This window comes from Sinohyriopsis cumingii, chromosome 19, assembly GCF_028554795.1.
Source record: "Sinohyriopsis cumingii isolate HCF-2022 chromosome 19, ASM2855479v2, whole genome shotgun sequence".
In the NCBI taxonomy this organism is placed as follows: Eukaryota; Metazoa; Mollusca; class Bivalvia; order Unionida; family Unionidae; genus Sinohyriopsis; species Sinohyriopsis cumingii.
In genome coordinates this window covers 55635360-55658936 of record NC_142979.1, presented here as the reverse complement: position 1 = coordinate 55658936, position 23577 = coordinate 55635360, and the positions used below count along the sequence as shown (strand labels likewise).

The following is a 23577-nucleotide window of genomic DNA, read 5'->3' as shown; positions in this document are numbered from 1 at the left end:
AAGAAAGCATCTTTTTTGAGAGTTGAAATAGGGTGTCAAAAGATTTAATATGTGAATCTTTATGGATTTGGGGAGATAAGGAAAGTTTTATCTTCGCTAGCTAAAAGGAGACTGTTAGACTCTTGCTCTTGCTATATCACACACAGTTCAAAATTTTATAATGTCTAATTTTTATACATTTTTAAATAAAAACAATTTCTTTCTTTTAAATTTAAAATAAATATAACTACAACTTAATACCATGTTTCGGAAAGGGTCATTTATCTTAGTTCTTGATGAGTGACATGTACGAACCTTGGAATAGTACTTCACGTGGCCCCGCCTTCCCAGCAGAATAATGTCAGCTTTCTCAGATTGTACGTCTTGCCCCTGCAGTGACAAGAACGATGATTGATTGGTTCGTGCAGTGGCTAAAGTTAGCTCCTCCCATCGTCTAGCAGAAGGCGAAGCCCATTACCGCCCACTTTTCAGTCGAGCGTGTCTCCTTCATGAAAACCCTGCATTCAATATCGTCAATAAACAGCGAATAGGTTCGGTATGTCCATTCTAGGGATGTAAGGCAAAGTGACCACTGGTTTCACTTTATAAAGACGCATTTTTGTTTCTCAATGGGTCTGTGTGAGACAATGCGAGGGAATTCTATAACACGGTCTTAATATGATTATGTTTTATCCTCAATAATCATATGCGTTTGTGTATCGGTCGGCGCTGTCACCAATTTCCAATCTAGAAGTGAGTAGTTGTCAACGGATGGCCGTATGCCTTTGTATTTCACTCGCTGGTCATTCTTATACATATATCTGAATCGTTAACAATGATAGACCAACATCAGGAATTTTACAAGAGAAGTTAGCTCTCGCGTTCCATCCGTTTGATGGAAGAGAAGAAAAACGAATAGTGAAGAAAAAGACAAAAACAGATTGAGAAAGCAGGTGGCAAAGTAATCAAGACGAGAAATCAGCACAAGTGGCTATCGGGGGCGACAACATGATTGTCTGTGCTGGATGCGACCGGCCGATTCTGGACCGGTTTTTGCTCAATGTTTTAGATAGAGCCTGGCACTCTAAGTGTGTGCAGTGTTCAGACTGTGGAATGGTTCTGACGGAGAAATGTTTTTCCAGGGAAGGAAAGCTGTACTGCAAAGCTGATTTCTTCAGGTAAGATATCGCAATTACTGTAGAATTGTCTTGACAAAATCAATTTTAAAATGGTCTGGACAAACTTTAAACAATGGCATATATACTCTATTGACACTGACCACGGTGTCGACATTTATGCCAGGGCAGATTTTGGACTGTAATTGGAATGGAAGAAATGATTTAAAAATGCTTATGGTCAGAAAAATATTTAAAAAATATACCCACTGAAAAACTTATATTTTGCATATAATTTGACTATATGAGGATAAAATGTAATTCAAAAGCAATACACACCGTATCGAAGATGAGATTGAAGCAGATAAAACTATTCAGGAGGACAATCTAAGAGTGAAAGAGAAAAACAACAACAGCAACAACAACAATAACAGCAGAAATAATAATAATAATAATAATAATAATAATAATAATAATAACAATAATGTATGGTCGTCATACGTAATCATGAAAATATTCGTTATACAAAGTGACAACAAATATTATTTATATTACCTTCATTTATCCGCACTACTATAAACCACCCACCTGCTCCAGGTTCCTACATTAAACGCCTTACATACTATTTGAAGGGTTACATTCAAATTATTACTGTTATCGTCTAAACTCAATTGATACATAAAACCTTTGTACACACACACATACATGTGTGTGTGTGTGTGTGTTTATGTATGTATAATGCTAAGATGCTAAGCAGAGATAAAATGGTGGCATTGTCATAATATAAAATTTCATCAAATTTCATCGGGGAATAATTAAATATGTCAGTAATTGCACCAATTAAATAGACTTAAGAAATTATTTCATCTAATAATGAAAGAATTTTTTTTTTTTAAACCGAAAGCACCCATTTGTGAATCCCAGAGTTTTCCTCTTTCGTCATAACTGTGAAAATGTCAGTAGGAAAATTTCAACTTTTATTGATGAACATAGTCAATTGTTTATGAAAGACATCTTACAACTAGCTTATTTTCTTGGATAAATGAAAACAATAATGAATTTTAATACAGTAGATAATTATCTTAGCAGACCTTGTGACTTTTTTAAATGCTATGTTTGTGAGTTGAAAAGAAACAGGATATTCATCATAATGAAATATGACTATTTAACACATCTCTATCTCAAAATAGGTTCATGGCTGGGGAATTTTCAGCTTCGAGTTTCTTCTCCATTCTTAGCACCCCTCCGCAATCTATCATATCTGATAACTATCTCCTCTTATCTCTTCCACTATTTTCCTTTTCTTTCTTCTATCTCCCTATTCCAACACCTATTGTATAAATATTTGTAAAGAAACCGTCACTAAGTACAAATTAGCACACCAAAGAATATGTTTCGGGGTGAAATTTATAAAAGAATATACTTTAGATAATGCTAGAAGATTCTTTTGGATGCTAATATATATATATATATATATATATATATATATATATATATATATATATATATATATATATATATATATATATATATATATATATATATATATATATATATATATATATATATATAAACAATCGTTCTTGAATTATATATATCAAGAACCATTGTTTTCACATCATCAGCATAATTACATTTCCATAGGTTTTGCACATTGCATAGAGAAATTGCATGTAATTGTACGAGTTTAATAACAGTGTAATGGTTGATTTTTAACATGTGCTTATTTTGAATAATATATTTTCAATACAGAGGCAAAGAAAGTTTGACTGTCTGTTTATGAATAAAAGTCTTTACACCCAGTCATTATAATGTACGCGACTGAAAGGTGAAAGGTTGTGTTGAACGAGTGTAATGTAACTACCTTATGAATAAACAAACAAAGGAACGAACATAATGTATCTACCCTATGAATAAGTTAATCATCAATTTATGTATGATGTAATACAGGATTCTTATTAACTGAATAATTGTTTTTATAATGAAGTACATACATAATATATTCGGTGCATATTTCGGCAATACACAACGGTCTTACAATATGTAATTCTCTCTCTCTCTCTTTCTGTCTGTCTGTCTCTCTCGATTTTTTATATGAAAACTAAATGAATGTAAAAGAATAAACTGTTTGTCTAGTATGACTAAACTAACAAAAAGGGCTGCGAGTACGAAACCAATTGTTGGCATCAGTGCTTATATATTGCATCAATCCATCATCTTTCACCAAGCACAAGAAAACGTCAAAGACGAATTGTAATTATTGCAAAATATGACCCCCCCCCCCCTCCGAAATTATCTCAAGCTTAATGCGTGCGCTTTGCATCTATTGTTGTTGTTTAATAGGTGGCGGCAAAAATCAGTCTCTCAGAGGACAAATCTTGTTGCGATTTGATTTATTTTGTGGTTTCATTAGTTACGATCTCTTTGTTGACGGAATGTGAATGTATGGTATAATTTCCCATGTACGACATGCATTACTTTTACTGATATCTACGAGAATATGTAATTGTGTGTAATTATTATTATTATTATTACCTACCTACCTACCTACCTGCATGGATGCATGCATGCATACATACATACATACATACATACATACATTCTTATTAAACTTCTTTCTCCTGGTTAAGAATGGATTATACTTAAAAATTAAAGAAAACTATAATTGCATGTCCTTTTTTGTTGATTATTCTGTACGTAGCAGTATTAGTACTCTGGTAATGACCATTCTGTACAACAGTATTAGTACCATGGTAATGACCATTTTGTAAAACAGTAATATTACCCTGGTAATGATCATTCTGTACGTAAGAGTATTAGTACCCCGGTAATGACCATTTTGTACAACAGTATTATTATCTATCTGAGTAGTCCTTAATGTCTTTAAGTCTACACTGGATGTTTAGATTCAATGAACCGAAAAATCTATGTGACCTTTCTTAAGTGACAATAACTATATTTCAGACATCTCAATCGGCCTTCAAAATATCGTTAAAAGAAAACGGTCATTACAAGGGGTATTTATAAAAAAAAATAATCGCGTTTCAATGAGATATATTGATGTCACCTGTTTGGTGGGATCAAAAATGTCATTATCACACGGCGTTGAGCATGACAAAGACCGTAAAGTATTAAGATGAAAATGCTCACAGTACGATGTGCGACCTCTTTTAGGACACACGGTATTAATGAATGGGAAAAATGTGAACCAGCCTGGAAATGGGTGAACATAAAATAGAGTATGTGCTATATGGAATTTCAGTCCTTTAACAGTCTAGAGTTTGGAACACTCATTACTAAAATTAGCACCTGATTCTTTGGTGCGGAATTGAAATCACCTTATTTCAAACACATGCAGGTCCAGAAAATGCCACGGCTCATATCCTTTGCTCTACACAGAAGCCCACATCCAGGTTTCATCTATACTGATTCATATAGATTTGATAATGAGCACTCAAAAATGTGAAGTTATTAAATTTTTAATATCATGATGTTTGCATATGTTTACTATGGGAACTGAATTAGTGCCGTCAGTCTTATAATGGTGCCAATATTGATGCCTTTTCATGTAGCTTCTGGTAACGGAGATTTGACATTGTTTCGTTTACGAGCTATTACTACCTAAATTTAGTAAATATTGTGTTTTGCTCAGCCAGCACAGTTTCAATTTTACAGTTTTGTGCATTATCAATTATTACGGTGTAATGGTAGTTATGTTGCCATGCATTTCTTGTCCATACAAGCTTATTGTCAAATGGGTTGATTTAACAACTTGTTATGTTTCTACCCTTCTATCTTAGTGTACTGTGCAAAGTCGATGTAAGATAACCCCAAAAATCCATTTCTATCGCTAAAGCATAAAAATATCAAATATATAAATAATGTACATTATATACATTGTAGCAATTAGTGACGGCTGTTGCAATAAATCAATGTATAACCTGTTTATGAATGAGATCGAATGCTCGCGCTAAATAATACATCTACACGTTCTCTCACTAACCAGTAAATAAATCGAATACAACAAAGAAAACTGAGTTACCTACTCGACCAATCAGAAAAAAATGATGCCACAAAAGCTACAAGGCTGCACGTCAGTATACAATTATGCTATAAAAATATATGCTCATAAATCCATATAATTTTTTTTTAAAACTCGCTTTTGAGATGTAGGATGGAAAGTCATATATTTTAATAAATTCAAATAGTGTACCATCTGGTTACATTAAAAGTGAAGGTTGTATAGAAAAACATCTGATATTTCCGATTTTGACTCTCGTAGAAAAAATGGAATCAGTAGAATTTCTTATATAGAATTGTATATTAGGAAACGAGGCGGTTGGTCTGCCATTAAATTATGTAATATATTCCGATTTATTTCCAGCAATTTTAATTTTTGGGGGAAATTTCCCGAAAGACTAAAGGATAATAATAATAATAATAATAATAATAATAATAATAATTTGTAATAGACCACCGGACCAAATTACATGCATGTGCTAAAAATATGGTAGAACCGCAAAATATAACAATTCTTGGATTAACACACTGACTCTCTAAATTGTATCGATCTTACTAGATAAATAGCGTAATTATGTAGAATATTAATATTATTATTGATTCTCTGGATGAAATTTTAAAACTGGATGTGATTTGCTATACAAAGATGGTATGACATGCCTTCTCGGGTAATCATGCACGGGACATTTATCATCAAAGTAAAACTCATCTTCCTATATCTGCACAAAAAGGGCACAATCTTTCAACATATGGGATATTTTAATACCAACGAATATTTGCCACTATAGGAAAGGTTCCATTTATGAACATGCATATCAGGCTAATACTGTTCGAAGAGTTCAGAATAATCTATATAGTACTGACAACTCAGATTGTTTCTGATCTTATTAAAAAATCGTAATCTTTTAACTTTGAATTTAACTTTCTATTTAATTCTTGTTGAAAAATATCTTTACAACGTTGTATAAACTTAATGAAAAAGCGTTTATCATCCCCACCCCTTGATTAACCCAAACTGAACTCAGTCTGAATGAAAACAGTAGACTTTTAAGTGTATTTATCCAACAATCAGTGTTCGCATCATGTCGATTGGAGGTTATAACTTTGTTTTGGGAATCGATCATCAGTCATCTTTAATAATCAAAACCAGTACTTAAAACTTCTTCTATATCTTACTATTTGCATTAGCATTCTACATAACTCATTATATATAAAAGCGTTTGATGTGTGTTTTGTAATACCAATAATATATTTGCAAAATTACGTATTTACAGCTTCAGTGTCATTCGCTTTGTAGAAACCCTAAACTTCTACCCCATAATTCAAAATTGGTGCTATTTTAGTATCAAATATTTGGAACAGAGTCTAAGTAGACAGTTTACCAAACCGATTAATTTTAGTTTGCAAGCTACGAAGTACCTTTGCTTCATGTGCTGCTAGTGCTTTCTGACACATATACCATCAATTTGTAGAAGTCAATAGACAGCCAAGATATCTATAACGAGATACCGACTCTATCATGAATCAACAAAAATACAAAATTTCATATCCTCTAAAAGGTACCCCTTTTTGGAAACCACAATTTTAGTTTATTTCAGGTTTATCATTAGTTTCCAGATGTTGCATTATTCTTTTACTACTATTACTGCTACATAATAATAATAATAATAATAATAATAATAATAATCCCAAAACCCACAACAATAGCATCAACATCCCCCTGCAATCACAAAAACACATTTAACTAGTATAATAGAATCGCAAATTAATGGAATGTACAGGTGGTTCATCAATCTATCTATCTGTCTGTCTGTTTGTCTATCTGTCTCAATATATATATATATATATATATATATATATATATATATATATATATATATATATATATATATATATATATATATATATATATATATGTGTGTGTGTGTGTGTGTGTGTGTGTGTGTGTGTGTGAAACATACAAATAACAGTCAGTGAGAAATCAAAGAGAAATATCCTTTGTCAAGGGCAAGGAAGGAGAGGACGCGAGTAGCGATTATATTATTTCTAAAGGAAATATAAATAAATCCATATTTACATGAAACTAAAGTTCAGCCTTTTGTTACGTCTCGCCCGTTCCGCTAAGGCATTTTAAAATTCTCTGACGCGTCAAAAGTAGAAAACCGTGACCTCTTTTTTTAACAATGTCAGACAAACTGAACTAAATGCAAACTCTTTATGCTGACGTCCACGTCAACCGCAGCATCGTCTGCGTAATTAAGAGGGAGTACATATAAGTTATAAGGTTTTCAATTTCTCCATTTTAATGTAGTCATGCAGGTCTATATGAACCAATGTTCGTTTCTTGTTGTTTGTTTGTTTGCATTTTTGGGTGGGTTTTTCTCGTTTTTGTTTCATGTCGTGGAGCTTGGAACACTGTATTTTGGCAGAGCAGGAAATAAATCACGGTCAGTGGGTTTGAACCGACGACCGGTCGAGTTAGGAGGTATATTTTTTCTTATAAATCGAAGGCTCTAATAAACCACTAAGTCTGTTCTTTTAACCACGATAGAAACGTACGTTGTATAGAGTCTGTGAACAAGATACGATGACTATTTATTAACTAATGTTGATCAAATGCTTTTTAAACAAATTTTAACAGCTGTCACAATTTAATTCCGCGAGGAAAGAGCACTACGTCTTCATCCTATATGCATGTTACAATTACATTTTAAAAATACAAGGGTTATGCTATTGTTTGATTAATTAAATAGAAAAACGTGATAAAATCAACGGGTAAAAGTAATGGGATAAGCTGCGGAACAGGACATAAAATACAGAATATTACTTTTTTCAGAACCTGAACACGAGAAAAAAGGGCATTTTCAGTTATGATTCAAGTGAATCAAGTTATTTGAATAATAATGTTAGTATGACAAGGTGAGTCTGTCTCACTAATTGTATTGACTAAAAATGACTTAGAATACTGCTTCATTAATAACTTTACTCTCACATGAATATTACACGGGGTTTTTATTTTTGTTTTCAATAGATGCTACACACACACACAGATATATATATATATATATATATATATATATATATATATATATATATATATATATATATATATATATATATATATATATATATATATATATATATATATATATATATGTGTGTGTGTGTGTGTGTGTGTATGCATGCATGCATGCATGCGTGTGTGTGTGTGTGTTTATTTATTTATAGTACTTCAATGTTATTTACTACTACACGTTATTCAAAATTTTTTTAAATCGTATGTAACAGTGATGTCAGTCGGTAGTGTGCGTTTTTAACAAGGAAGTTATCATAAAACATACCGAATGGAAAATATAATTTATTAAATGTTTGGCTGGAGGACTGTGATAGAACCACTTTATTTCAAAATTTTGGAAGTTTATGGAACTGTAACGAAAGTACGTTGTTTGGAAATAAATAATACATATGCAGCAAACGACCCTATGAAAAAATCTACATCATATTTTTTTAAAAATAAGAATAAAACTGGTATCTCCTTCACCCAATCGGATCATTATCTTTATTTCAAATATACGCATCTATTTATGTATAATTTTACTTACTGTTGCTTATACAAGCTTTTCTTTGTTATTGTTCTTGTTTTCAATTTCCCAGAAGCAGTACAACTTTAACAGAATATTACTGATTCGAACCTCTATCTTTGGGATTGGTAAGCATCCGTCGTATTACAGCATCAACCAAGTTATAACTTGATGATGTTTTATTCTAAACCATCCTTACATGACTACATTGAACCAATTTTGTCTTCATTTTTGTTGTATAATTGTTATTGTCGGAGCACGTGAAAATGGTTTCGCTATTTTAAGGTTTCTAGGTCGCCTTGTTCTCACATTATCCTGACACCAGGCCGACAAGTCCTAACACACTAACCTCTTAATGCTAAGCGCCAAGCGAGGCAGCTGCCAGTGCCATTTTTATAAGTCTATTGTATGATTCGATCGAGGTTCAAACACACGACCTTCCGCATCCGAGGTGGACGCTTTAACCACATAGGCCCGCGGAGGATTCGTTATAATAGGCAAATACGAGAGAGAGAGAGAGAGAGAGAGAGAGAGAGAGAGATTATCAGTAACGCATGCATCACGTCCTATGGACTACAGTTTCAGTACACATGGCATCAACGAAATGGCGTTAATAGTTTTGCACGATGGAACCATCAACTCTTAAAAGCAATTCATTATTTATCATACTTGTGGGAGATCCACCGGTTTCAGTGGCCAGGAATGTTCAATTGATAAATGTTTCATCACTTAATTGTATTAACCCTATCAATTAATGCGGTGCGATGTATCATTCCTTTTGATAGCGATCTCATGTAAAATCGCCTAGACGATATGTTGTATTAGTAGTACACGACATGCAAGGGTGAAAACATGCTATTTGTTAACAACAATCGTCCCCACCCCGCCCTTGTTCTCTATCCATCAGGTCGAACTGAAATAGTCATACTTCGAAATTATTCAAAAGTGAGAGTCACACTTTTAAATACTGATAAATCTTAAGAAAACGGGGCACGAAAAGCGCTCGTACTTTCGTCAGTGCCGAATGATTTCATGCGTGAATGGCGTAAGCAGTACAAGTTTAGTTATATAAAAATAATAACATATAAGAAAATTCTTAAAGCCAGAAGATGATCTTGCTTTATAATGTTCAACTCAGTGGCAGATGCTCTAAAAGTTATCAGGAAACATTAACCGGAACCTTGGCACCCAAGTGGTCCATACTGACGCGACAGACTACATACATGCGTTTTTAAAAGGCATACAAAGTTCATAAAAGGGTGGAGTTGACAGGGAAAAGGTTTCTAAAGATTTGAGAAAATGCAGATTTTGGGATGGAAGAGTAATCCTTTTAAAGAAAGTGTAACTTTTGAAACTAAAGTTAATATCGGAATGAAATATATGTAAGGATACTTTCATCGATTAACACTCTACCCAATGTTAGGGTTTTCAAAACGAGTTGGAATTCAATGTGCAGGCGGACACGTGTAAATCTGTTTGCGTTGCACTGTTTTAAATGAAATATATTACATCAAATAAATGATTCTTTGGGGGCGAGCAGACGCTGCCGGATGTATCTAGCTGTTTGGACTCAGACTCATGCTAGTGGTGAGTAGGAAATAGGTCACTGTGCAGGAAAAACGACAACAAAGAAACAAAGCAATTATATTATATTATGTTGTATTATATTATATTATATTATATTATATTATATTATATTATATCGCATTGCATTGCATTTGCATTGCATTGCATTTATTGTGTTGTGTTGTGTTGTGTTGCGTTGCATTGCTTTGCATTGCATTGCATTGCGTTGCGTTGCGTTGCGTTGCGTTGCTTTGCATTGCATTGCATTGCATTGCATTGTATTGTATTGTATTGTATTGTATTGTATTGTATTGTATTGTATCGCATCGCATCCCACCATATCACATTCTATTCTATTCTACTCTTACGTTATGCTGCGGTATATTATAGCATATGACCACTGTTTTGTTTCATTTACGTTTATATACTCATATCATAAATTTGCCATATTTAACATGTGCACATCATGACGTCACTTGCAAATTTGTAGCCAGAGGTATCTGAATATGTTTAAAAAATAACAAACAAACAAAAAATCCTACTCCCTTGATGATATCATAAACAAGGTCACGACCTGCAAACCATTTGTCCCCTAGGTCAGCTTCGTTATGGAATAGAATTTCTAATTGTTGGTGATTTTTTTTGCGATTACTATTTCACTTCTACAGCTCTTTATCTGCTGGTATACATGTTAAATTCTATCTTGCATTTGCCAACTTTTTTCGATATTATCCTTTACTTTCGGCAACTTTTTCCGTATTTGGTATATTTTTCTATAGTGTCCCTTGTATTTGGTAATTTGTTTTCGAAAGCAATGTTAAATAGAGGACAAACTTTCTTCAAGTTTCTAGCAGATTTCAACTTGTAACGGCAGTAACATTTTCCGATCAGTAAGGGTAGGTAAACCATGTGATAAGCATGAATCATTTCGCCTTTATCTTCAGCGGTTTGGTTAAATAAAATCATAACCTTTGTTATTTGTTACGTTATTTAATGCAGATGAGCTGCAACTACAATATCTTCTAGGTAAAAGGTTACCATCAGGTGTAATCGACAAAGAAAACTCCAAGCTATTCGTCCTGTATGCAGCATACATTGTCATGCAGTGTGCAGCTATCTTCTGCAAATAAGGTACTCGAACTTGCAACTTATGCAGTTGACGAATACTTTGTTGACTGATATACTGTAAGAATTTTTGTTCTAATATTCAATAATTTTTAAAAGTTTTTATTTATTTTTAAATATATTTTTTAAATATTTTTATATTTTTTTAAAAATACTTATTTATTGATTATATTTAGATGATTTATTGTTATATCATGCAATCTTCTATGGAAGGAAATAATGATGATGATGATGTTAATGACATATAACAGTTAATTTAACTTGCAGAATAAAGGAAATTCTGCTAAAATAGTCCAGTCGAACGTTTTCTATAACTGCAAAGTTTTATCATTTCAGTGTTGCTTGCAAAGTAGTATCATTTCAGTATAGCTTGCAAAGTTTTAACATTTCAGTGTTGCTTGCAAAGTAGTATCATTGCAGTGTACCTTGAAAAGTTTTATCATTTGAGTATTGCTTGCAAAGTTGTATCATTGCAGTGTAGCTTACAAAGTTTTATCATTTGAGTATTGCTTGCAAAGTTTTATCAATTCAGTGTTGCTAGCAAAGTAGTATCATTTCAGTGTACCTTGCAAAGTTTTATCAACGATTCTTTGCAAAGTTTTATCAACGTTAATTGTAGCTTGCAAAGCTTTATCATTTCAGTCTTGCTTGTAAAGTAGTATCATTTCAGTGTAGCTTACAAAGTTTTATCAACGATTCTTTGCCAGAGTATGAAACAGTACAGATATCAACTAAACATGTTCACAATGGCCATTATAAGATTATTTCTGAAAATAATATTGAAGAAGAAAAGCCCAAATAGTTCTGAAGAAAACTAATTTTACACACGTGCTAATTGTTTGGGCGACTGAAATTAACTCCAGTAAAATCTCGTTTATATTGTATTCATTCTTTGGTTGATTGATTTCGATAGGTGTATGGGTTTATTTAGATGCGTCTATGGCTAAATTAAAATGTCCAATCTTAGATGCTGGAATCCCCTGAGAAGAGTTTTCATTTCAGGGTTCATTTTTTAAACGAAGATAATGACGACGACAACAACGAAGACGACGACGGCATTGATGATACTGATCATGTAGATAGCATGTTCATTTGATATTAGCTCTTGAAAGTCACCCCACCCCCGACTCAAATGTTACTAGTCAAATTTTGCCTCCTAACTGCAATGCAGTCACTAAAAAAAAATTCTCAAAAGGTCTTGATCACTACGTCAAATCCTATCATCACAGAGTGAATTTAGTTGAATCTCCAGAGTGTGGTGATGATAATGAAGAGTTGACCACTATTTGTTATTATTGATAGGTGACTTCGAACTAAGTAAAGAAACAGTTGACCACTATTTGTTAATATTGATAGGTGACTTCGAACTAAGTAAAGAAACAGTTGACCACTATTTGTTATTATTGATTGGTGACTTCGAACTAAGTAAAGAAACAGTTGACCACTATTTGTTATTATTGATAGGTGACTTCGAACTAAGTAAAGAAACAAGCTCTGTACTATTCACAAATGTTCACAAATATACTCACGAAACCAGACGTTTGCAATTATATTCTAAGGAATAAATCTAAAAATATAAGTAGACAACATTTACTGTAACATGTACAGTGTCTTTTCTTCATCTTCTCTTTCTCTTTCTTTTCATCCCTGTTTTTATCATTAATTGCTTATTTGCTAAACAGCTAACTAAATGTATTTATTTTATTTTCCTTTTGAAATGTTACATGTCTTTTAACATGCGAAATGTATAACCTTGTTTTTCAGATGAACTCGAATTTTTGTAAAATGAATGTCATCTATGGATCAGTTTGCATATTTTGCGAAAGGGCCTGGGTGACTTGGACACCGTGTCTAATCCTATATTGTTTAATGCATTACAGTAAAATACCTTTAAAACAAAACATGTTCAGTTACAAATATATATTGTTAATTGTAACGCATTTATAATCGTTGACATCTGCATTCGGTTCCGTCTTGTTATCTGCACAACTCTGCAAACTTCATTATCTGAACAACTTTGCAATCTTCATTATCTACAAATCTTTGCGATCTTCATTATTCACAAAATTGTTACAAGCTTCATTATCTACAAAACGTTATAATTTTCATTATCTACAGAACGCTACAATCTTCATTATCTAAAAAACATTTTAATCTTCATCAAGGCACAATGTCATTAAAAAAGTAACTAGGTTTAAAATTGAAGTCATGTTAGAACATGTGTTACAAGCCTTGCATCTTCCAATGATAATGGTGTAGCAGTCTAATACGACAGGAATTGTGGGAGTGAAACAGAATGTCAGTATAGGATTAATCCATAAATCGTTTCGAAATCGATCTGTTCAGCTCAGTCGCAATAAACATCAACAATTTGCACAATACAAATAAGGGAAATATGATTTTATTTTTTCTAAATGTTACGATGCAAATACGTAATGTTTAAAAATGTATTCTTTACAGGCGATTCGGGACGAAATGTGCTGGATGTTCACAGGGAATTTCACCCAATGACCTCGTACGACGAGCTAGAAACAAAGTTTTTCATCTCAAATGCTTTACTTGCCTTATTTGTCAGAAGCAACTTTCAACCGGGGAGGAATTATACATCCTAGACGAAAACAAGTTTATATGTAAGGAAGATTATGTAAATAATAAAATTCCAGGTAAGTTGGATTTTAATAGTGAACTTGAAAATGCGACAAATTGTTGGAGCCTTGAATTTGAATGCATTTATAGACGATACGACTGAAAGTGATAGCTTTATTCAACAGATGTTACTTGTGGATTTCAAAATTATGAAATATCATGCAATATAGTAAGAGAATGCTTTATGATGAGCGACAACAACTTTCGTAGTAGTAATAATAGTAGTAGTAATATTAGTAGTATCAGTACTACTGCTGCTGATGACGACATCGACTACAACAACGATGATAAGATTAACAATATTATCTTGAGCTACGAATGTCAAACGCTTTCTCTGAATATTTTCCCGTAAACAATTTCGCCTTTTTACCTCTGAACAAGCTAGACTAAGGTTCAGAAATGTTAAACATATCCTGATTGGTTGACATATCGGAATCCTGACTAATGAAAATGCTCAACAATCAGGGCTCTGACATGTGTCAGGACCCCAAATTCATTATACATTTTTAATGTATGTGAGAATTATATCATTTATTTTAAAAACTGTCTTTCTTTACATGAAGATGAATCCATCGTAAGGAGCACGGTATGTCGACAATACATACGCAATTTTCTTTTAAAATTATTGTTTTCAAAATGGTGCAATGTCGAGACGTTCAAATTAGACCAGATCGGATTGGATACGTTCGAATCTTATTTAAGAACAATTTCGTGGGATATTCGCTTCAGTTTTACCAGATGTGTTCACGTTCAACGCAACAGGAAAATCCCTGACTGAAGTGTTATCTGATCGCATCTTTGTTTTCTCACTTCCATGTTCGAGTTGAATGCATATCGCATGACGTCTGCTTACTTTATTATTGAATAGCGATAAACGTTACAATTAAATGACAACTCGTTTGCAGAGATAGAGATTTAGATCAAGTATCGGATTTTCATTAAACGTGGTAGGCCTATATATTTCAGTCTCTTCTGACTCAAACAGGCGGGGTAAAGGTGTCTCGCGCCCTTATGTATTCATAAACATTGATCAACGAAATCATCTGAAGGAGATGTCAACACCCGAGAAAAGTACACCTGCATTATTCATGCATTATATATTAATAATATTTATTAATTCATAGACAATAATTATATAATAATTTGATATGGGACAAAACGTTTTGGGTGTAGTTTTAATAGGAATATTAAACAGATTTTTATTGACTTTGCTTATTTCGAAGACTCGTATTTAATTTGCTCTCATTTGGTGTCTAACGGCACAGTAACGTGTGTGATTTATTTCTGTAGCAACTCGATTTAGATGCTGATAACTGCAGTCGAATCAGCTCCCTTTAAGTGGTGAGTTCGGCACGCTAACTACTGAGTAACCTCAGCAGCTCGATCCTTATTTCAGTGAAATACATGATAACCAGGATCTTTGTGAAATAGCAAAAACTTTTTTAATTACCACATCATAAAAGTGGTTTTCACGTATGTATATTTAGAAATATCAACAAAATGTATGTAATCCATGACCATTAAAAGGTTAAGAAAATAAAATAGTTTCTGCTACAAACGTTGCGCGCCTGATTACCGAGTTGTCAGGATTAACAGGGTCAGCACACAAGTTTCACGAAAAAAATTCTTTTTTGACGTGTTGTCTAAGGCGTTTGCCTTTGCAGATCACTGAAATCTCACCTTTGTCTGTTGTGGGTTCGAGTTTCGGACTCGACCAACGTTGGTATGTAAGAAAGCCTGCCGGCAGCTTCTCGTGCGTCGGTGGTTTTTTTCCGGGGTCCTTCTTCCACAACACATACTGACCGTCATGTATAGCTTCTAATGTGCTGAAAAGTGGTGTTAAGCCCATAGCCAACCAATCAACCAACCGCATATTTTCATCCAAAAATCCCCAAAACTCCGCAGTCCAAAAGGTCAAATTTCGCTGCGCGTGAAATAATTGTTTATTTTAAGAACATATGAGCCAGACATGCTTACGTTTAGCTATAGTTGTTTTACTTTACTTGCATCAAAGCCTTTCCTATATGTATTTCAATATAAGAAAGATGTACTTCATGTCTAACCACCAAACTCTGAATTTTTTGGTATTATTGTCAGAATGTATCTTGAAAATTCCACAAAGTGTAAAGAATTTTCATTATTTTAAAGATGCCGGAAAAATTAAGCGAAATCTCTAAATCCGCTAAAAATCCACAAATCCGATGAACAGTCCACAATTTGCTGAAAAAATCCGCAAGAGTTATCATCCTGGAACAAATCGAAAATCTGTTTTGTAGCATTTCGATACCCTTTCCTAATTAGAAATTACTGCACCACTTACATGATTCTTTTCATGTAGGATTGTATTAACCGTTACCAATTAACTACAGAGTGTTAAGCATTGGAAATTATTTACATCGGTATCATATCAACGTACTAGAATGATGTCACACCGTATGCTAGATTCCCCGAACGATAGACCGGTACATCTTAGCAGCTGATATTCCGTGCAACTGATACAGTAATTATTGAGGTTGAATCCCAAAAGATGATAAATCTCATGGCTTCTTAAATATGCAAACACTTTGTCCGGCTGAATATATATAATAGAAATAGCACATGGTGTTAGAGGTTGTCTAGTATTGGAATTAGAACGAATTTTGCCAGAATTAACTATGCTTTATAATTATTTTGGGATGCTTAGTGGTTAAATATAACTCTAGGCTACATATATCTGGTAGAACCGCTCCGATGGCCTAAGTGGTTAGAGAGCGTCCGCCTGGAATGCGGGAGATCGCGGGTTTGAATCCCGGTCAGATCATACCAAAGACTTGCAAAAATGGTATCAGCAGCTGCCTGCGCATATAGCTCAACATTAAGAGGTTAGTGTTAGGACTGGTTTGCCTGGTGTCAGGATAATATGACTGTGGGACATAATGCTACATGACTGTGGCATAATGACCCACTGTTAGACATCACTATAAACTGCTACATTGCAAATACACACACATGCACACACGCACACACACGCACACACACACACACACACATCCCAAACAGGAAGACATTTTTCAATACAACCAGTTTTCGAAATTTGTCTTTGTCACGTATGTTTGCCACACATGTATCCTTAGGTCCGCCACATGCCCATCCATAAATCTTTCTTATAGGTCACTGGCCATATATTGTACAAACGTGTTATATTATTATAGTCATAAAAAACGCATTTGTTATGTATGCACATCATAAAAATATTTAATTAGACTTCAACATCCGCTTTTTAAATAAAATTTATTCGGCAATCCCTGTAAACAATCATTAGTTTCCGCGTGCCAAAAACGGATATGACGTAGATTTATTCTTTCTATTCAATCTAGCCATTCAAGTGTTTAATTTTCCCACGTAAATGTCTGTGATATATCTTACGATCGTGCTTTTGTACAGCAAATATGGTGCATATGGTTCTAACCAAAAGAGGGATGATGGGACAAAAGGGTTCTTTCTTTTTTCCGAAAGACCCTATTTACAAGGGAACAAACGTGGATTGAAGCTGTGGGAGCGAATAGGGTGAGGGATGGGAAAGTAGCATATATGTCGGATTATAGTCTGTTTGGCCCAATGACAATTCGGCTCAAGACAACTCGGCCCAGTTTGGGCCGAAATTAAGAAAATTCGTCACTACTTGAAGGACACTTCGGCCCAACTCGAAAGACAACTCGGCCCAGTTTGGGCCGAAATTAAGAAAATTCGTCACTACTTGAAGGACACTTCAGCCCAACTCGAAAGACAACTCGGCCCAGTTTGGGCCGAAATTAAGAAAATTCGTCACTACTTGAAAGACATTTCGGCCCAACTCGAAAGACAATTCGGCCCAACTTAACAATAGTTTGAACAAGAACTTTTTCATCAAACAACAGGTAGATACTATGTATGACACACACACACACACACACACACACACACACACACACACACACACATACATACATACATATGAAGTCGGCCGACATAAGGAAGCCAACTTTGGTTTCTTTGGATTCTTTTAAGTATGCCGATTTTTTTTCTTTTTTTGGCAAAGTCGGCCGACATATGTAAGCCATTATTGATACCTTTTTGCCTGTATTAGGGGGAATTTTGAAAATAAATCGAAACAATAGAAAAGTTTTGAAAGCGACAAGATCTAGTGCGTCGTGCACGCACATCGATATAAGGCTGAACAGTAAATTAGTTTTCAATAGTTTCATCTAAATGATCCCTATCCATAGTTTATAGTGTTTTATTTTTCGACAACAAAAAGCATGTACTTTGTCTTGTGGGGATAAATGTGCATCATTTCCGGTTGGCGTCCTCTGTAGGTGGGAAGTCGTAGCTAAGGGGAAGTAACAGCGTTGTATACTTCTACTTCGAGTAATTAAATTATTATTTCTTCTTTACACTTGATAATTATTTTATTCTTTTTGTGCGAGTATAACTACTTTTAATCATGTAATGCAAATTTGATGTAACCAGAAAAATGTGGGAGTATTTCAGGTGATCTTTAACTTTTGCGTTGAGATCAATTTCTCAGTCATTGTTGGTCGCAGACTAGTAAAACTTTATACATGGGTGCCTCTTCGTAAGTTCAACAATATCCAATCAAATTTGAGTTATTTTTGTCTACATTTTCTGTATAAGTGGCTTCTGTTATGTTTTGCGTTGAGATATTTTCTCCAGTATTGTACCACTGATAGTCACAGATTGGTGCCACTTTGTATCCGGAAGCGTCTTCTCGAGTTCAACACTATTCATTCGAAATTTATTTATTTTGATCTAATTTCATGCATCAGTGACTTCGGTTATGTTTTGCGTTGAGATCATTTTTGTTTTGGTATTGTTGTTGGTCGCAGACTCGTACAACTTTGTATGTGGATTTTGATCAAGTTTTGCGTATAGGTCAGTTTCTCGGGTATTGTTGGACACTTGTTGGTGAGTACAACCCAAAACTAGCGAATTGTGATCACTGTAACCTACATTGAACGCCTCAGTGAGTTTGGTTCAATGTTATCTTTATTTCAGTCTTTCAGGCATTGGTGACCTGCATAGTTGTGCATAGCTATATATATGGCTGCGTCTTACTGAATATAGCAACACCCCACAGTGGCGGGACAGTCGATTCCAAATACTCGTTTCTATATCTTTCTAAAAAAAAGAAATTATTCCACTACTTTACTAATTACTGGATTCTATTTGAACATGACGACAAGAAGAAGTCACTTCGACTAAAGCAGATCATTGTGAAGTCTGGTGTTAAAATACACATAAGCACATGAAAGACTATATAATGATGCTGCAAAAAAAGTGTAAACTGTCAATTCCATACCCCCTCCCCCATCACCACACACACACACACAAACACACACACGCGCGCGCGCGGGCACTATCACACAGCAGTTGATCAGAGCCTGTCTGGGCACGATTTTAACTCGCAAACAGACCAGCACGTTTATCACTGTACCACTGCGTCTCCCTCCGACCAAGATAGAAAATATATTTATGACCATATATCAGCAATTTAGCCAAGTTGTACAGAGATGACGTCAACAAAAGCTTTTCCTGTGACATTGTTTGAGTTGAGTTGATTCTAGAAAATGGAGGAGATATGATTTCTTTCTGTTTAATAAAGTTATAGCTATACAGTTTACACAAAAGTGTGACACTTCTATTAATATAAGAATTCTGATCAGTGGTTTTCTGAAACAGAGATAAATAGGTTGCACTTGCTGTTTAGTGGAGGGGGCAAGCATAAGCTAGCTGTATTAACGTAGTGTGTAAGATTTTGTATCAGCGGAGCATGCAGCGTACCGTGTACGATTTTGTATCTGTCTATATCAGTCTTACACGTAACGTACCATGTAAGATTGTGTATCAGTCTAACATGCATCGTCCAGTGTAAGATTTTGTATTAGTCTAACACGTAACGTACCATGTAATATTTTGTATCAGTCTAACATACATCGTCCAGTGTAAGATTTTGTATAAGTCTAACATGTAACATACCATGTAAGATTTTGTATCAGTCTAACACGCATCGTCCAGTGTAAGATTTTGTATCAGTCTAACAGTAACACGTAGCGTACCATGTAATCTTTTGTATCAGTCTAACATACCAAGTGATATCTTGTGACAGTTCCACATTGAAAATTCTCAGTATTACAGTCATATTAGAAAACCTCGTGTGCATGACGCAACAATACACTTTGGATTATAATAGAAATATTTCTCAAAGCCCACATTAGCATGCTTGCACATTGTAGTTTCTTTTACTCTCATAATTGCAAAAGGTTATTGATAGTTCCAATGCAGATGCTTCACTAATTATGGCATGATTGGCTTGTTTATCCAGAAAACTGGCCACGATAATTTTCTTGCGTTCTCTTTTTCTCATTCAGAATGCATTGGAAAGGTTGGTAACACGAGTACAAACAGCTTGTAGAATCTAAACAAGTCAAAATCTATTTATAGAATCAATTACGGGATAAGTATCAATTACGTAAGTGACCTTGTAACCTTTACAAAACGAAAACATCAATAGCTTGTTAGGTATTTGACTCCTTTTATTGTTGTTTGATTAAAATACTTACCTAATAAGTTCTAAACATATACTCAAATTGAAAACAACTTTGTATTTATTCGGTTTCCTTTGTTATCATTGTTATGCTATGTTTCGTTTAGACTTGTTCTAATGTGTGATAGTAGTGTCGGTTAAAACATGCCCTGAGATTGATATCGTAGCGTGCAAAATGAGAAGTCCTGTTCTCAGTTTGTTTGCTAAAATGAAATTAAATTAATTTCCAAAATGTGACAGAAAAGTTTGAATTTTATAGAAAAAGTCAAAATCGCAGTAACGGTTCGATTCAAACAAGAAAAAATTGACTTGGTTAGTCACATTTTGCCAAGGCAGTCAGTGCACAGAAAAAGAAATTGGTTTGTTTCGTGGCAAAGTAAACAGGCACATTTTAAAACATATAATCATATATAACAACCATTTCATACCAATAGTAAATTTCATCTATAATTTACGGCATGCAGCATAATTCGTTCAAGATATAGATTTTGTAAAAACTAAAAGAAAAACGGCTGAAATATGGATGGTAATAAACTACCATTATTACTACAACTAAAACAACTTCCGCTTCCATTACTACTTTTAATCCTAATACCATCACCACCATTGCTGCTACTACCAACACCACATTCATCAGGCCTATCAGTGGTTAAATATACACGTTCCTTTATAAACGCAAACTATGTGTTGTCAATGTCCACAATTTTATCGGGGGGGGGGGGGTAGTCATCCATCCACTTCCCTCCGGTTTCTCTTCGTAAAATAAGCAGATTTGACCAAAAATTTTGATACGTCTGGCCAAGGATTAACCACAGCAGTTTGTAGCCTCCAGTTAATTCCCGCCAAATCTTGAGGCTTATAATGTTAAAGTCGACTCCGTCGATAGTGCCAGGCTATGGAAATTTGCCATGCACGAGGATTTACCCGGATTTGACAATCACCGATTTTCTATGTATTTGCATACGTAGGAATCGCTGTAATGCAAGGTCTGCCATAGGAAGGCTTCGGGTGATAAAAATTGAAATATCCATGCCAAATCCCAAACACTGCTGTAGAATTCAAAATAATTGTAAGTGTCCCATTATGATTTCGCTTTTACGTCCTGGATTTAGGAACAAAGCCGATGGAATAAATGACGATCCCATGCGCTGTATTTCACAAATGTGTACTCTGTTTTAGAGAACCAGTTCGAAAAAGGTATTCTAAATTATTATTTAGCATCAAATTGGTTTCACTGAAAAGAAAACACGTATATTCTTTTTAATTGTTGCAGTGATAGATTATAAATATTTTTAAAACTGTAATGTTATCAATAAATTAATGAAAAATATTATTTCGCTGTCAAAGAATGGCGTATTTTAGAATCTCTGAACTTTCCGAGCCAGAACGACATTTTGTTATATATATATATATATATATATATATATATATATATATATATATATATATATATATACATACTGAGATCTATATTGTGATTGGACCGCTAAGTATTCTCTATACTTAAATAAAGCAATACTCTTGAGGATTACTATTTGATAGCATATAATCTGTTCTTCTCTGTATGACGGGTAAAAAATATTAAAAGGAATAAAAATAAAATCAGATACTTTTGTCATTTGCATAATTACGTCTTTAAATAAACAAACTAGCTTATAAACGTCAAACTCCGTAAGGATCCTTATCCAATCGCTCCAAAATAAAATCAGAAAACACTAAACAATTACGCAAGTCGCCTGCAGGCTTTACAAAAGTCGTCATTTCTTACACCCAATAAAATTCACCTAACTGGACTGATCGTGATTATTACTGACAAAAAGGATATCTAATGTGCAGAAAACTATCCCCACTCAATGGTAACAATTTCCGGGCCAGAATAACTTTGTTACCTCCTTCGACAGAAGATTTATTTTTCATTGTTTAAAATTTGGTCTAGTATACATATATCGAAAGCAACTAGCAATTACCAGGAAATCTGAGGGTATTTAACGCGTTATCTTAGACGCTTTTCTTTTCACAAATACAAACTGACTGTTTGAGTTTCATTCAGCACGGTTACAAACTATCAGGAATATTTGTAACAGCAAAGACGTATGTATTAACGCCTTTAATACCTACATATTTCATGATGCATGATGGGAATGTTGGGCATAATCTTAGCTGAAACTTGCCAACAAAGACTTACATTTGTTTCGCCCCAAAACATGCATCAATGCAGGTAATAGTGTGTATGTACATGTGCATGTTGTCGGAGTTGGAACATAGCTTGCTGGCACCGTATTTGCGTTTTCTGTGCTCATCGCGGAATAATTTCGGAACCACTCTGTCTTAGTGTGCGTCTATTCTTTCATTACAGACGGCTAAATAGAACATTTTATGATCAAAGAATTCCAGAATATCAGTGGGGCCTATAACCTTGTTAGAGAAACGCAAATTGTGTTAGACTCGGTTTGGATGTGCCTTAATTGGGTTAACGCCAGCAAACAACCAGTCATCACGTTTAATTGGTGTCCAATAATGCGATAAACGATCCGATAATACACTTCTTTAAAAGACTCGCCATCAGCATGGACCTTCGTACGATATTGTATACATCCTGTGAAATATTTAAAACACAGCAAGTTTGGCGAAATAACCAACATATTTTGTGATTTTATTCTAAATAAACCCTACATCAGTGATATTTCACCAATGCCAGTGTTCTATAAAACCGTGTATTAGTGAACCTGGAAAGATTATATGTACAAATGTGAACGTATCAGCGATAAATGATTGGTTTAGTTTAAACATGCTTGACTGACTCACTAACATAATCAAAGCGGGAATTGGAATGGAGGGAGGTTTCAGTGAAATAAGCGTTCCTCTATATTGTAATAGTAAGTACTATAGGTACTAACAAGTTGTAGAAAATATGCATGTCGACATTGTTTGATACACATTCACGCCTTTTATTGTCAAGATA

General features: G+C 34.2%; 1 protein-coding gene across 1 annotated transcript in view; it reads left to right on the top strand.

Annotated features, from left to right (window-relative positions):
- Nucleotides 1-535: 535 nt before the first annotated feature.
- The window catches only part of LOC149775738 (LIM/homeobox protein Lhx1-like), a 70603-nt gene continuing 47561 nt past the window's right edge, over nt 536-23577 (top strand). Inside the window, exons 1-2 of the mRNA XM_089943220.1 lie at nt 536-1157; nt 13847-14049. Of these exons, the coding sequence (XP_089799346.1) occupies nt 988-1157; nt 13847-14049 (373 nt within the window). The 5' untranslated portion in view covers nt 536-987. The remainder of the gene's footprint in view (nt 1158-13846; nt 14050-23577) is intronic.